General features: G+C 46.5%; 2 protein-coding genes across 4 annotated transcripts in view; one reads left to right on the top strand and one right to left on the bottom strand.

Moving 5' to 3' along the window:
* Positions 1-255: 255 nt before the first annotated feature.
* Positions 256-9251, top strand: SNX11 (sorting nexin 11). 3 transcript variants are annotated; one of them, XM_031966105.1, is made up of 9 exons: positions 256-492; positions 716-837; positions 3206-3354; positions 4925-4979; positions 5305-5391; positions 5808-5908; positions 6869-6964; positions 7232-7444; positions 7699-9251. In XM_031966105.1, the coding sequence occupies exons 3-9, from the start codon at positions 3344-3346 to the stop codon at positions 7976-7978; spliced, it is 843 nt and encodes a 280-aa protein (XP_031821965.1). In that variant the 5' UTR covers positions 256-492; positions 716-837; positions 3206-3343; the 3' UTR covers positions 7979-9251. The 3 variants fall into 3 exon arrangements, with proteins under 3 accessions (XP_031821965.1, XP_012403843.1, XP_031821966.1); XM_012548389.3 differs by lacking the exon at positions 716-837; XM_031966106.1 differs by lacking the exons at positions 256-492; positions 716-837 and having other exon boundaries at positions 3188-3354.
* A 56-nt stretch (positions 9252-9307) lies between these two features.
* The window catches only part of SKAP1 (src kinase associated phosphoprotein 1), a 380537-nt gene continuing 376220 nt past the window's right edge, over positions 9308-13624 (bottom strand). The window contains exon 12 of the mRNA XM_031968654.1: positions 9308-9552. The gene's annotated coding sequence lies outside the window, so the exon portion shown is untranslated. The remainder of the gene's footprint in view (positions 9553-13624) is intronic.

Below are 13624 nucleotides of genomic sequence, written 5' to 3'. Positions count from 1 at the left end.
GTCTCAAAGAAACCTGGCTTCCTCCAGATGGATCCTAAATAATGGAAATCAGAGCCGCCGCAAACTTTCCACAGAAATACCTAGGCGGCCTTTAGATCTTTAAACACTCCACCTCGGCCGTTGATTGGCTGTAGCTAGCAAAGCTGGGCGGAATCTGTGCCTGGATTGGTCATTGGCTCTAGATTGACGCCCTGGCCCCGAAATCCACGTACCCACGTGCGCCAAGCACGTGGGCCACCAGGGTACACGGCCTGTAATAGGTGGCGTTGGGAGAGGCGGAGACCTTTCTCTCCCCTCCTCTCCTCGGGACCCAACCAGAGGTCTCAAGTCTAGGGAAGGGAAGAGACAGGACGTCTTGGGACTGGTGTAGTTGGCGCGGAGGGAAGCCGCCTACTGCTTCCCGTCATGCCCTGGGCTGCTGTGCCCCGGAAGAAGAAGCCGGCGATCCCGGCTTTCGGGCTAGCCGGCGAGGAGCGTAACCTGGATCTTCAGGTAAGGGGATTCGGGACTCCTCCAGGCCGAGGTTTTTGGGGGCGCAGCCCGAAGTTCCGGGTGCTGCGGTGCCACGGGGGGGGGGGCTTACAAGGAGTCTGAGGGAGGAGGGGGAAATGATGCGAGGGGAGGCGTACGGTCGGGCCGGGGGAGGAGGGCGGTACCGGGCCCGGGGCGTCGGAGGTGGAGGCTGCGGATTAAGCCGGGGGTTCCCGGGGACCAGGCTCAGGGCGTCGGGATGGCTGGGGCAAGGACCGAGTCTGGGTGATACCAGTGGAGCTACCCAGAATGCCAAGGGACGGTTGAAGGATTGCAGCCTTAGATCAGAGGGGTCTTCAAAGTCCGGTGAGTCCTCTTCTCTTCCCCTTTACAAGTGCGGAGTTTCCGAGAGGTGACGTGATCTTTCCAGGAGGCAACATAAAATAAGCTTCCGGGGCGGAACTTGAATCCGCGTCCCTTTGCGCCAGTCCTGCTCTCTCTCCTCACGCTGTGCTTTTTTTTTTTTTTTTTTTTTTTTTTTTTGGTTGGGGGGGGGGGGATAATGGCCTTCCTCCGGCCGGGTCCTGTAAGAGCTCGTTGATCTCGAGGCTCAGCCCTTGTCACTTAGAGCTGAGGGAGCAGGGCTTGGGATGTGGGGAAGGCTCCCCTCGAGATCCCAGGGATGGGGGCGGCTTTTGTTTTTGGCAAGGTGTGGGGACGGGTTTAGGAAAGGCAGGAAAGTTTATCCTCCGACTTAGGCACAGAATGAACCTAGGGTTAGTCATTCTGTGCTAACAGTGGAAGCTGGATTTAAGTTAGGAAGATCCGAGTTCAAATCTCGCTTCAGACACTTAGTAGCTGGGTGACCCTGAGTAAGGCTACTCCATCCCACTCTGTAAAATGGGGGAGGGTAAGTAGCACCTACTTCCTAGGATGATTTTGAGGATCAAATGAGATATTTTTTGTAAAAAAGTACTTCACAGATCTCTAGAAATCCTGTTATTAAATGTTTACTTTAAAAAAAATTGACTTCTATCTCCTATTAGCCTTATTAATGATTGGTGAAGTAGGGAAGAGTATCTCATTCACATTCTAAATATTGATGAGGAAATTGATACTGATACTCAGAAAGAGGATCCCCTTATTTTGAATCACCCACAACTAGGCCTAAGAATCCAGGTTTCCTGACTCAAGGTTCCCTCTCCACTAACAACATTAAGGTTTTGAATCTTGCAAATCCCATGGAAGGAACCTATTTTCAAGGCACCTATTAGGGAAAAGATGGTCTGCTGGAGGTTTTGTAACCTCATTAGGGGTTTTCTTAGCAAAGGTATTGGGTAGTTTTCCATTTCCTTATCAGGTTAATTTTACAAATGAAGAAACTGAGGTAATTAGGGCAAAGTGACTTGCCCAGGGTCACACAGCTAGTAAGTATCTGAGGCCAGATTTGAATTCAGGAAGATGGTTTCCAGTCTAATGTTCTATCCTCTGTGTCATCTAGCTATCCCTACTGGAAATGTAATGTGCTCTAAAATACTACAGATTAGTTATGGTAGTTTAGAGTGGCCCTGATAGCATGTTTTCCCTTCAGCTCAGAATTTTTGTGAAGTATCAACTGATATCATAAGAATTAAAAGGTTTAATAATAGTTATGATAACATTATTTTTTCTTTTTCTTCCAAAACTCCTGCCATTGGATTGTTGTTTCCTTGGAAATTAGTTATATCATAGAAAATGGTTAAAATATATATTTTTACCATGTTGGTATATATTGTATTACATGCCATCTAGGGGAGAGGGTGGGAGAAGGGAGGAAAAATTGCAACACAAAGTTTTTCTCAGGTTAGTGTTGAAAAATTATCCTTGCATATGTTTTGAAAATTAAAAAAACTTCAATGAAGAAGTCGTGAAAATTTTAAAAGAAATGTTTGAGTTTCAGTATTATAAGATTTCATAGTTTGAACTGCTGGTGTTGAATAAAGATAAGATTCTAAGGGGAATAAATGAATGAAAGTTATAAATGTGGCCATGGGTTTAGCTAATTTCTTTGTGTATATTGTGGAGAGCATCAGCAAACCTAGTCCTGTCTGGATAATACAGAAATCTATCTCAACATCACGTGGACTAGATAAATGTCCTTTTTTCTTTCCTTCCATCAGAAGACCTGCATCTCATTTTTCCTGAGGAGTAATACTGATGGGCTATTGGAGAAACTGATTGATATAACTAATTAGATTTTGGGTGGTTTGTATTTTTTATGAAAAAATAAAATGCAGATATTTCCTTGATGATCACAGCTTCTAACATGTTATTTATTTTTTTGCTGAGGCAATTGGAATTAAGTGACTTGTCCAGGGTCACACAGCTAGGAAGGGTTAAGTATCTGAGACTAGATTTGAGCTCAGGTCCTTCTGACTTCAGGGCTGGCGCTCCATCCACTGCACCACCTAGCTGTCCCTAACATGTTATTCTCCACTGCACCACCTAGCTTTCCCTAACATGTTATTCTTAACAGACACATATGAGATTTTCTTTTGTTTGTTTTTGAGGAGTTAGATCCTATGCCTGTGGCCTGTGTGGTGGGAGAAATTATTGGGAAAAATTGATTGTAGAGGTAGAACTCCCTAAAACATGTGGCTCTGACAAAGGCAGTCTTGGAAGATTTCCATCCTCCATTAAACTATGGCCATAGGGACATTCTTCAATTCCCAGATAGTTTTTGTTATTCCTATAGATGGTGCATTAGAAGACCATACTATCTCACTTGTGTATGTGGGGATTCTCCTGGGAAAGAAAGATCTGAAGTACATCAGTAGTCCTGCCAAAAGTCTTTACAAAGAAGAAAGGATTTTCCCAAGATTAATTTGTGCCTATGCATCTGAGGTGAGTCTGCAGGGTCTTTTTTAGTAAAAGTGATTTAATTGCCTGGAGATGTTGAATGATACAGGAGTTTCCTATCTCTTTAGTTTAGACTCCTTTGGAATTCAATAGCCAATAGAACACTGTTAAAAACAAATTTTGAAATCAAAAGGACCTGGGCTTACCTCATGTAATAGTTCAATCTTGTTATATACCATTCAGACATATCTCTGCATGTGATGCCTGTCTGTGGAGAAGCCTTCTGGTATATTGGAGAGTTAGAAGAGCTGTTTGCTCTGCTAATTTCATGGTGCAAATGAGTTTCTTTTCTCTAGAAACGTTAGCCTTGTGTTGGCAAAACATAAAATAGAAGGAAACTCATTACATCCTCTCTTAATGCTAAGGCTGAACTAATAAGAAAATGTGTTTAAAATTAATTGTGAGACTGTAAAAATGAGTGGGTGTGTGGTGGTGGTGGGAATGGAGGTGGGGTGGGCAGAGAGGGAGATCTTTGAGATAGTCTTGTTTTCCCATGAGCCAGCCTGCATCATTTGTTGGCAGTGCATATTGGCTGTAGTCCGTTTTCATTTCAAGGTAAATTGGAAAGGGAAATTAAACCTTATTGTTGTGGTCTTGAGAGAGAAGGGGGTGGAGGCAGCAGCAAGCGTGGATCCTGTTGCAGAGGTTCTAGGAATAATAAGATTAGTGCTGTATTTTAACAGAAGGTGACATCATGGGCCCCCTTGGACTTCAGCAGCCCTGAGCTGCTGCCTTCATGGTCCCCTTGTCAGGATGGGCAATGTCGCTACAAATGTAAATCTGCTCACTGTAGGAGGCTCAGACTTTAATGAATCTTTACAAAAGGAGTGTAAAGGGTCCTGAGCTGACCTGCGTAGCTGTGGGGTGGCTGGGCAGAAAGACAAGCCGGATGGAGCACCAGAGAGGAAATGATAGAACTGCTGGCTCTAGTTCCGAGGAGCAGATGAAGCAGGGAAGAGGGAAACTAGACAGTCATTTTGAGGGCCCATGGGTGCTACTGCTGCTGTTCATCTCTGCTGAGATGAATCTGTCACTGAGAAGGAATAAACAGGCTGACAGACTTCCCAGAGGATCTGAGTGGGGCCCTGCTGTTTTAAATAGCCAGGAGGGGGCAGTGTTGGGCTCACTTCTAAAGCCTTGGCTTCTCCAGGGCTTCTCAGGAAACCTGTCTGGCCCAGGCACAGCTGTCTGAAAAACAGCTCTGAACCTGCTCATCTGCCTCCCAGGGACCAACTCCTTGGGACACATGTGTTTTGGTTTGTGACTGATGTGCGTGGCCTTGGCCTTTGCAGTGGAAGAGCTGAGATGCAGTCCCTGCCCACAAAAAGTGAGATCAGTCTTAGCTCAGAGAGAGTTGGGAGGGGATGTCTAAATGTGGGGACTTAGCTTGGAGATGAATCAACATGGGGAGAATTTCTATTTTCTATAAGTTGTGAATGCAGAGGCTGAGACTTATGTTTGGGCTTTTCTAGACTAATCTCACAGCCTTTCCAAAGTTTCATTCCAGTCAAAGGGGCAAAGACAGGTAATGATGATTTTTCTTTCTCTTGATCAGATGGTCCCCTCTGATGGGCTCTTCCTATAGGATGCTGGAGAATCAAGAACAGGAGGTAAAAATGTGCTCTCCAGTTTAGTTTTCAGTGGGGAGAGATAGCTGGGATGTGGAGGTAAGGGTTAGGGGGAGGTCTGAAAAATATGGAAATGAAACAGTCATCCAATCCAATGCAGTACTTTCTTCATTGTAGTCACAATCTAAGGAATTCTGATGAGGCTGTAATAAACTCCTTTAGCAAACATTGCTATGAAATAGTTTTTTTGCACCCCAGTTTGGAGAGAGAGGTGTGTGTTGGTATTACCTGTATGGGAGCTGGTAGTCTCTGTACAACAGCCTTTACGTGATCCAGCTGAAGCTAAGACAAGTGTTCTTCTTTGCAGGAATTGATTACTGTAAGGGTCCAGGATCCCCGAGTACAGAATGAAGGTTCTTGGAATTCCTATGTGGACTACAAAATATTCCTCCATGCAAGTATTGGGGCTGTGAAAATCAGTTATTTGCCATTATGGAATATCACATGGCAGGAATTATTAGCCTTCCTGGCTTTGAAGTGCAGGATTGGGACTAGGTGCTGCCACTAGAAAGTCTAAGGTCTGGGTATACTGGTAGAAAAAGTGAGAAAGGAGAGTGATGCTATTGGGAACCTTCAATGCTTGTATTAAGGGACCTTCATCTCCAACACTTGGAGTCTGAAAGATGTGAGTTCAAAGCTTGCTTCTGGGCACTTAACATTTCTAAAATGGGAAGGATGGTATAATTGTAATATGAACTGGTGCCCAGGGTTCCTGAGAGGCCCCGCTGGGATAATGTTTGTAAAGAACTCTGTGAATTTGAAAGGGGCTCTATCAGTGTCAGTTGTCTCTTATAATTTTCTGTCCTCTAGACCAACAGCAAGGCCTTTACTGCCAAGACATCTTGTGTGCGTCGCCGTTATCGAGAATTTGTTTGGCTGAGAAAACAACTCCAGAGAAATGCTGGCTTAGTGTGAGTCTCATATGGTTCCTCCTTGGGCCCTGATCCCAACTGCTTATAAGTGTTCTTGGCGAGGACTGGGGGGGTCCCAAGCGTTAAAAGTGTTAAAACTTGCCAAGAAGGAGAAGGGGAATGATAGGGATCTTCTTCCTCAAATAGGGTGTGTGTGGGTGCATGTATATTTGTGTGTGGTTTGGTGCGCAGGACTGAATCCTTGACCTTTAAACCATGAACTTCATAGAGCTATCATCCAGTTGAAGCAGTGGTACTATGGAATAAGTTTTGTTCTAACATGTCAAGTAAAATCTGAACAAGTTTAATACTGAAGTTGGAGCCATTAGGCTCCTCCACTTATCTGAAGGGTCGCTGCTTTACCATCTGTTTGAAATGCAGAAATTGTGAATTTGGAATGCAGATTCCCATTCCTGGGGATTCAGCTAATTAGCTAACAATCTTGGTTAGAAAGTAGGTATTGGTTTTTTGGTGTTTTTAAAATGTGAAAATATTGAGACAATTTTTCTACATTGGGGTGGCCGGCAATCTTCTGGTTCTTTGGTAACAATGAGATAATTTGTTTGACTGCTCATTTGTTATAAGCCAGAAGTCATGGTTTGTGCCTTCCTTCTATATAAGCTACTCCATTCACTACCACAGACTACACTCATTAACTGTTGCCTGTTTCCCTAAAACTATAGTCTTAAGGGGAACAGTAGAACTCAGGGTGACAATAAATTGTTCCACTCCTGGAAGAGCAGTCAGATCACATCACACTCTCATTAGTGGGAGCAGTTTAAGAAGCTATATTTTCATGTCTAAAGATTTGGGGGTTTCCAGTTTTTCTGTGACAGGGAAAAGAAATGGGCAATTTTGAAAACATGCTCCATTAAATGCTAATCATAAAAAGGGTTGTTTTCTGATTGGTTTTCATTAGTCCAGATGCTGGGATCATATTCTTTTCTCTTGCTCCCCCAGGCCTGTACCTGAACTCCCTGGAAAGTCTACCTTCTTTAGCAACTCAGATGAATTTATTGAGAAGCGGCGACAAGGTCTTCAGCACTTCCTGGAAAAGTGAGTAGAGATAGCCAGTTGGTCTTTGTGTCAGCCAAGATGACAACTAAAAATTCCAGGCAAGGGGATGGGTAGCCTTGGGGTAGGAGGAGGAGATGGGTCCTGGCTAGAGTGGGGGAGCCTTGTCACAGATGTAGAGATGTCTGTGATGTCCATTTTCCTGAGGTCTTGAAGGCTCATGTGAGCCAGCAGTCCCTGTGAGACCTACAGTTCAAGGCAATGGTTTATGTCAGGATGCTTTCTAATCACTGCTGGATTTGGCCATAGAGTCCTGCAGAACGTGGTCCTCTTGTCCGACAGCCAGCTGCACCTCTTCCTGCAGAGCCAGCTATCAATACCAGAGATTGAAGCCTGTGTCCAAGGCCGGAGCCCCATGACTGTAGCTGATGCCATTCTCCACTATGCCATGTCTAACTGTGGCTGGGTCCAGGAAGAGAACATGAGTTCTCCTCAGCTGGCAATGGGAGACCAGCGTAAGAGGTAAGGAGAAGTTCGGAGATGGCAATAAATAGGAGTCAGACCAGAATCAAAGTCTCAGCTCTGATTCTAGCAGAGTACTTACTTTGGTGCCCTTCTCTGCAAGATCAGCTCAAAGAAAGGAGAGAATTCCTTTTACCAGATGAGTGTAAGTTACTCCTCACTGAATCATCATGACTTAGGATGTGAAGCCTGAGGAATAAGAAGGCAGAGAGTTTGCTTCCTCCTCACGTGCTCACTCCCCAAATCTTTTACAGTTGCTGTTTTATCCGAAGACCTGGTGCTCAGGCCTCTTCATCACCTCTCCAGAATGAAGAGAAGGACCAGTTGGCAGTGTGGGCTCCTGTGGTCGATCCTGTGCCTTCTCACTTGGAAAGTTCCTCTCTTCCTCTTCCAACCTCATCTTCAAACTGGGACTTTGTGCAGTCTGATGAAAGGACCAGTGCCTCCCAGCCCTGGAAGAGAGTAGAGGAAGACCACCCAGTTCACCCATCTTATGACATGGATTCAGAATCTGGCCAGTTGGAAATGGTCTGAGAAGTGAAGGTTTTGGTCTAAGATCAGATATGAAGGAAGCAGGCCCAGGTGGGAGAGGTTGGATGATCAGCAGCGTGCAGCATCCAACGTGGGCGGGCCCCTGGGCAGCCTTAGCCTCACATGGTGGCGGCAACAGCGGCACTGCAGCCTTCCTCTCTTGCTTAGTTGTTCTCCAGCCAGTGCTGACTGCTCAGAACAAATTTGAAAGTTTAGGGTCTGTTTTTGTCTTAGAAATCCTACCCTTGATTCCTGAGAACAGAGTTTCTTCTGGTGATTTGTTTATCTGAGTAGAAACACACCCTTAAAATACACTAGCTTTGGGGAATCTGGGTTTTGGTAAGGGGGATCTGAAAGTAAGAAGGTGCTAGCTTTTGCTTCCTGCTTTGTCTCAATGGCCACCACAAGTCAATTGGCATCCCCTTGCTTTATAAGTAGATTCGTGTTTAAATTGTTTGTTTTTGCTCCAGCTCCTGCAGTTACTTGTTTTGGGAAGTTGTCCTCCCTACCTCCCTGTCTCTTCAGTCTATTGGATAGTTCTCTCCTGTCCCGTTCTTCCTGCTCTTGCTTCAGCTCTGTGACTTTTCCTCTCTGGTGGGGGTCTCAACAGCCTCCGTTGCTGCTGGAGTTTGTTACAGCTCAAGGCTTCTGTTACAGTGCTCGAGGTAGGCGAAGGCAGCAGCATGCTTGGTGATCCTGTACAAAAGGGGGGACTTGATGTTAGCTAGAAGGGCAGAAAACAGCTGCTGTGCCAGGAACTTATGGGTTACTTTGGGGGTAGCAGCCTTGGGCTGAGGCTTGCACTTCAGGCTGGATGTGGAGAAGTGCGACTTTTCCTTGCCGGCTTCATTGCACATCACATTCCTCATATTCCACAATGTTTTTCTTGCTGCATAGTCTTTCTATATGTTATAATAAGACAGCCTGTTCAATTCACCAGGGCCAGGGGACTGTGCTTGTTGATGAGAGCTTTGTTTTTTCCCTGTAAGCAAAGGGCTCTAGGGAAGGGGAACAGGATGCCTTAAGACAGTGAGGCATTCTGGCCTCCTGCTGCCTCTCCACTGAGAACTGGGGCTGCTGGGGGTTCTACTGCTGGCGTTCAGCATGGCTCAGCTTTTCCGCTGGCTCTGTGTGGCTGCTTATTCCCTTCTTTCCCTCCTGCTGTCATCACACCTTGTCTAGGTACTCTGTTACTACCAGTGGACACTGTGGGACTGTCATGGCATTTATCTCAGAGTGGAGGTGCTCTGGCCTGAAATAAAATTCAAGTATTTAAGACTGTTGTTGCAATTCGTGTCTAACAAGCTGTGGCGGAGAAGGAGGGAGTCAGGGCTGGCGCCAAGTTACTTTAATAAATCATGAATTTATCAGCGTGGAAATAATGACTGAGAGCTGTGCCCGGCAGCCCTTCCTCATCGGGCAGGGGAATGCATTGCGCAGGTTAACCACTGGTGAGAGGGTGTCTTCTTAAAAGCTTGGCCTTCCAGCTCTTCTCCCAGGTCTCTGCATATACCTGCTTGGGTATAATTTACTTGATGCTGCTTCCACCCTCACTTCTTGTCTGGAGGTGCCAGGTGCTGAAAAAGAAATAAACTCGATCAACAGGCAGATGGGCGGCAGCCTTGATTGCTCCCCATCCTTTCCTTCTTCCTCCCCTACCTTCCCCATGTTGCAGCATTGTGGTACAAGTAGCCGACAGTAGCAAGTAGGCGATTGCCTACAGAGGCAAATCTAAAATGTCAAAAGAAGTTCATTTAAAAGGACAACAACAACAACAAAAATCACATACACAACCCTTACAAAAAAACCTGACAGATGCTAAGCTAATGGCATCCGCTCCACCGATTGGTGGGGATGGTTCATGAATATTAATAAGTCCAATGCTCCAAATGGTGCAGCTGTGAACCCAGCTGTGCCTGAAGCTCTCTGATCTCGAAACTTCCAGACATGAGCCGGAGGTGGTCTGTGTCAATTCCCTACTCAGCCAAAAAACAGCAAGCTGGGTTGGTTGTCTTCTGTTCCCCACTTTTTTCTCCAGGAGCTGGCATTGAGCTCCTGGTCCTGCCAGCAGGGTGGGCTGATGGGACAGCAGGAGCTGGAGGAAGACAGGGAAATTATTTTTCCCCCCCTGACTTCCATAGTCTTTTTTAATGACTAATTAGAGTCAGCATACACAGCCATGAGCATGGCTTCAGTCTAAGGCTGGCCAAACATTCTCCCTTCCCTGGCTAGGAGGGAGGCCTGAGATCTCAGGCCACTGACAGGGGAAAGATGTCTTATAATAGAATTTCTTTAAGGGGGAAGCTTTTAAGTGGTAAAACAAGCCTGAGCTACAAGAAAACAAATTTGTTCCCCCCCCCCCCCCCCCCCCCCCCCCCCCCCTCCCCGCCAAACAAAACAAAGCATTATTTGCTCCTTCTTTCAAGGTATCACTGACTGTTGTACCTACACATCCGTAAGTTTGGCCAAAGTGGCTGCTGGCCCTTAAGAGGCTGAAGGAATGAAAGCTTGCTCCCTGTAACCAGAACATATTCTAGGACTCATTTCTTTCTGTTATGATCTATCTGCTTGGCTTATTATTTTTGTCACTGAGAAGACACTTGAATTGATTTAAAATACTGGTTTCCAGGTTCTATATGAAGTGATGGCAAGCCCAGCAGAATCTCTACATACTGACCATAACTGCATAGATGGTGGGGAGGGGAGGAGACTGGAGCAGAGTGTTGGTCGAAGATTGTGATTTCATAGATGAAAGGGATTTTCGATGCGAAAATAGATGAATTGCAGACCAGCCATTTGTGTAATAATAATAGCATTTCTATAGCAACTTCAACGGTTTGCGAATTGCTTTACATAGGTAAACTCATTTGATCCTCCCAACAGTCCTGTGAGGTAAGGCTTATAAAAGGAGGCTGAAATGTTATGAACTTGTCTGGGGTCACCAAGCTGGAATGTGTTAAAGTCAGTACTGGAATCCATGTCTCCTAGACTTGAAGGCTGCCCTTTCTTTTACAAGGTCATGTCACTCATTGCTCTATATATAAAGGAAGGAAAAGAGATTCAAAGATGGAAGAACTTTTGAAGATGAGAAGGGTACACAGTGCAAAGTCATTTTCTTTGCTTGGCTAGTTGTATGGTTCTATTTTGTTAAAGGGTTTGGGGTAAGATTTTTGCCCCTTATTTGTAGGGGTTTTTGTTTGTTGATGACAATATTTATAATAATAAACTCCAGGGTTCCAGATAATGTGGGCTTCCACAGAATAGATACTTCAAAGTTATGTAATGTTAAATTAAAAATAAACGTCCCTGTTCAAAACAGTCCTCATCCCCTCCTGTACTCCCTGGGAGCACTGCTACCAGGTCATAGGCATCCTCCTTTTTCAGCAGCTAAAGGATCTGCTTGTTAGCTTAATTTTAGGTAACCATGGCTTAATGGGGAAGAGCACAGGGAAGGCATTTTCATTTTTTAAAGATCTATGTAGACATTAGGCTAGTCTGCCTTTGATACATGAATCTGTTTATCTGTAGCAGAAAGTGATTTTGCCATATACTCCCAGCAGCAGGGGTGGGTGGAATGGTGGGGGCAGGAGTGTCCAGGGGCTAGTGGTGGGGATGGAAACGGACCAACTTAGCCTGCCTTCCAGAGGCTGCAGGAGCATTCATGAAGGGCTGGAGTGGCATCTGTGGATTTATGTGTAAGCAGCCAGCTGAGACATAGCAAAAGCCAAGCAGATAACTACTGCAGTGTGAGATAACCACTTCCTTCAATCAGGCGCTGGGCACTGATCCTAGCCTCACTCCTCCCTTCCCCCCACCCCCACCCCCGCCTCCTGCCAGCCTGAGGTCAGCTCCATGGCAGACACAGAGACTGGCTCAAGGTAACCTTTCTCTCCTCCAGCTGTGGCTCTGCTTGCTCTTCCCTCCTTCTTACCCTGCAGCCCTGGGTTGGCCCGGCTCCATCCCCCCACTTTGGAAGCTGTCCAGCCCTCCTTACTTCTCATCCCCCTCTGCTCGGAGAAGGCCTGGCACTGGGGCTGCTGCAGTAATCCCCCTAGTCCGAGCTCAGCAGTGGGGACCTAGACGCCAGCCACAGTGTCTGCTTACAAGAATCACTTCTAAGGGGAGATGCTTCCAATTGCTCAGGCTGGGAAGCCAGGGATCTCAAGCCTCACTATGTAATAAACACGAAAAGGCTTCTGCGCAAAAGAACAACAAGCTCTGCAATTTTTAGGATGGTGAAGTGCTCAGGGTGAATAATTTCTCCTCCTCTTCACCCAGGAGATAGCTTACTTGCCTCTACCATCCAAGGAGGAGAGAAACATGTAGCACTTTCCTTGCCAGTGGAAGGAAGTGTGAGTGATATGAGAAGCAGCAAAACTGGAATCTGAGAGGTAAAGATTTTGAGATCTCTGGGTGGTGTTCCACCTAAACTCCAAATTCTCATCGGTTCCCTTCCTTTCCACTCAACTTAGAGCTAGGCTAGTTAATACTTAGCATTGTCCTTACTTTCCCCTTAGTTTTGCTTAAAAATAGTTCTCGGCTCTGGCCAGTGGCAAATAGTTGACAAAGCCCTCCCTTCCCTCCCTGCCCCCCAATAAAGGCTCTGTCCAAGTGAACTCTTTCCCTCACCCTCCACCTCCCCAAAGTGGCCAATTCATTTTGGGCCCATGGATGCATAAGGCACCTGACCCAGGTCTCTCCTGCAGCAGGCACAGAATGGCAAGAGCCAGAAACGGGGCTGTGTTGGATGCAGTGCAACCTGCCTGCTGTAAGCTACGAGACTTAGATATATTCTACCAATTAGGACACATCTGTTCAAAATGCTAAAAGGCGGGTACTGTCTCTTTAAGAGCCATCCCACTCCTCTCCTTGAGTGATGAGGGCTGGGAGCATGAGGGAGTCAGATGCTGATTAAACACTCCTACCGCAGAGCTCTGTTAGAAAATTACTGTAATTATGATCCGGTCCCAGCAGAGGGATGAGTTCCAATCCTGCTAATAACCCTTCCAGGTGCCTCCGATCCCGGGCCTGGGGGAGCCCGAGTTGTCAGAGCTCTGGTGGTACCGGGCTCCACAACCCCTCTCCTTTCTGGCCTAACGCTCCGAAGGGCAGCACCCACACTGGCCGTCCCCGCCTTGCCCAGTCTCAGGCTCTCTCTTAGTTGTCCTTTTTGACTATCTACACCGCGAGCTCCAAGGAGACATCTTTGAATAAGCCAGTGTCAGACGGTCAGGAAGAAGGGAATCTGTCCCGAATCCTCTCTGTTCTGCCTGGGGACTGCAGCAAGAGTACCGCCTCCACCCCTCACTTTGCACACTCCTCACTTTGCCCCAACCCCACCCGGGCCTTGCTGCACCAGAGACAAGAGGCAGCTAGTCTCCCAACTTGGACCTGCTTTTACTCATTTCCGTTCTCACCCCAGGCCCGGAATTAGCTTCCTGGGCTCCTCTTTTAGAGGGGTCTGCTGCAAGGAAGGGGAGCCCGTATGAGAGTGCGGGAGAAGGGAAGGGGGGCCCTTAATGCGGCCCTGCAGGCACGAGAAACCGGCTAGAATGCATAGGCTGGCGTCTCAATATTCACAAAAACCCTGGTCCCCGGGAACAAAACAGCTCAAGTCAGGGGTGAGGTAAGGTTAAAATGATGTCACCA

Source organism: Sarcophilus harrisii, chromosome 4, assembly GCF_902635505.1.
Source record: "Sarcophilus harrisii chromosome 4, mSarHar1.11, whole genome shotgun sequence".
NCBI classification, from domain to species: domain Eukaryota; kingdom Metazoa; phylum Chordata; class Mammalia; order Dasyuromorphia; family Dasyuridae; genus Sarcophilus; species Sarcophilus harrisii.
Note: the sequence above shows the minus strand (reverse complement) of the source record. Positions and strands in the feature narration are given on the sequence as shown.

Excerpts from the sequence above, each read along its gene's own strand:
- SNX11 (XM_012548389.3), top strand. Across the intron at positions 4,980-5,304 it reads TGGAGAATCAAGAACAGGAG|GAATTGATTACTGTAAGGGT; the intron begins GTAAAAATGTGC and ends TCTTCTTTGCAG. Across the intron at positions 5,392-5,807 it reads ACTACAAAATATTCCTCCAT|ACCAACAGCAAGGCCTTTAC; the intron begins GCAAGTATTGGG and ends TCTGTCCTCTAG.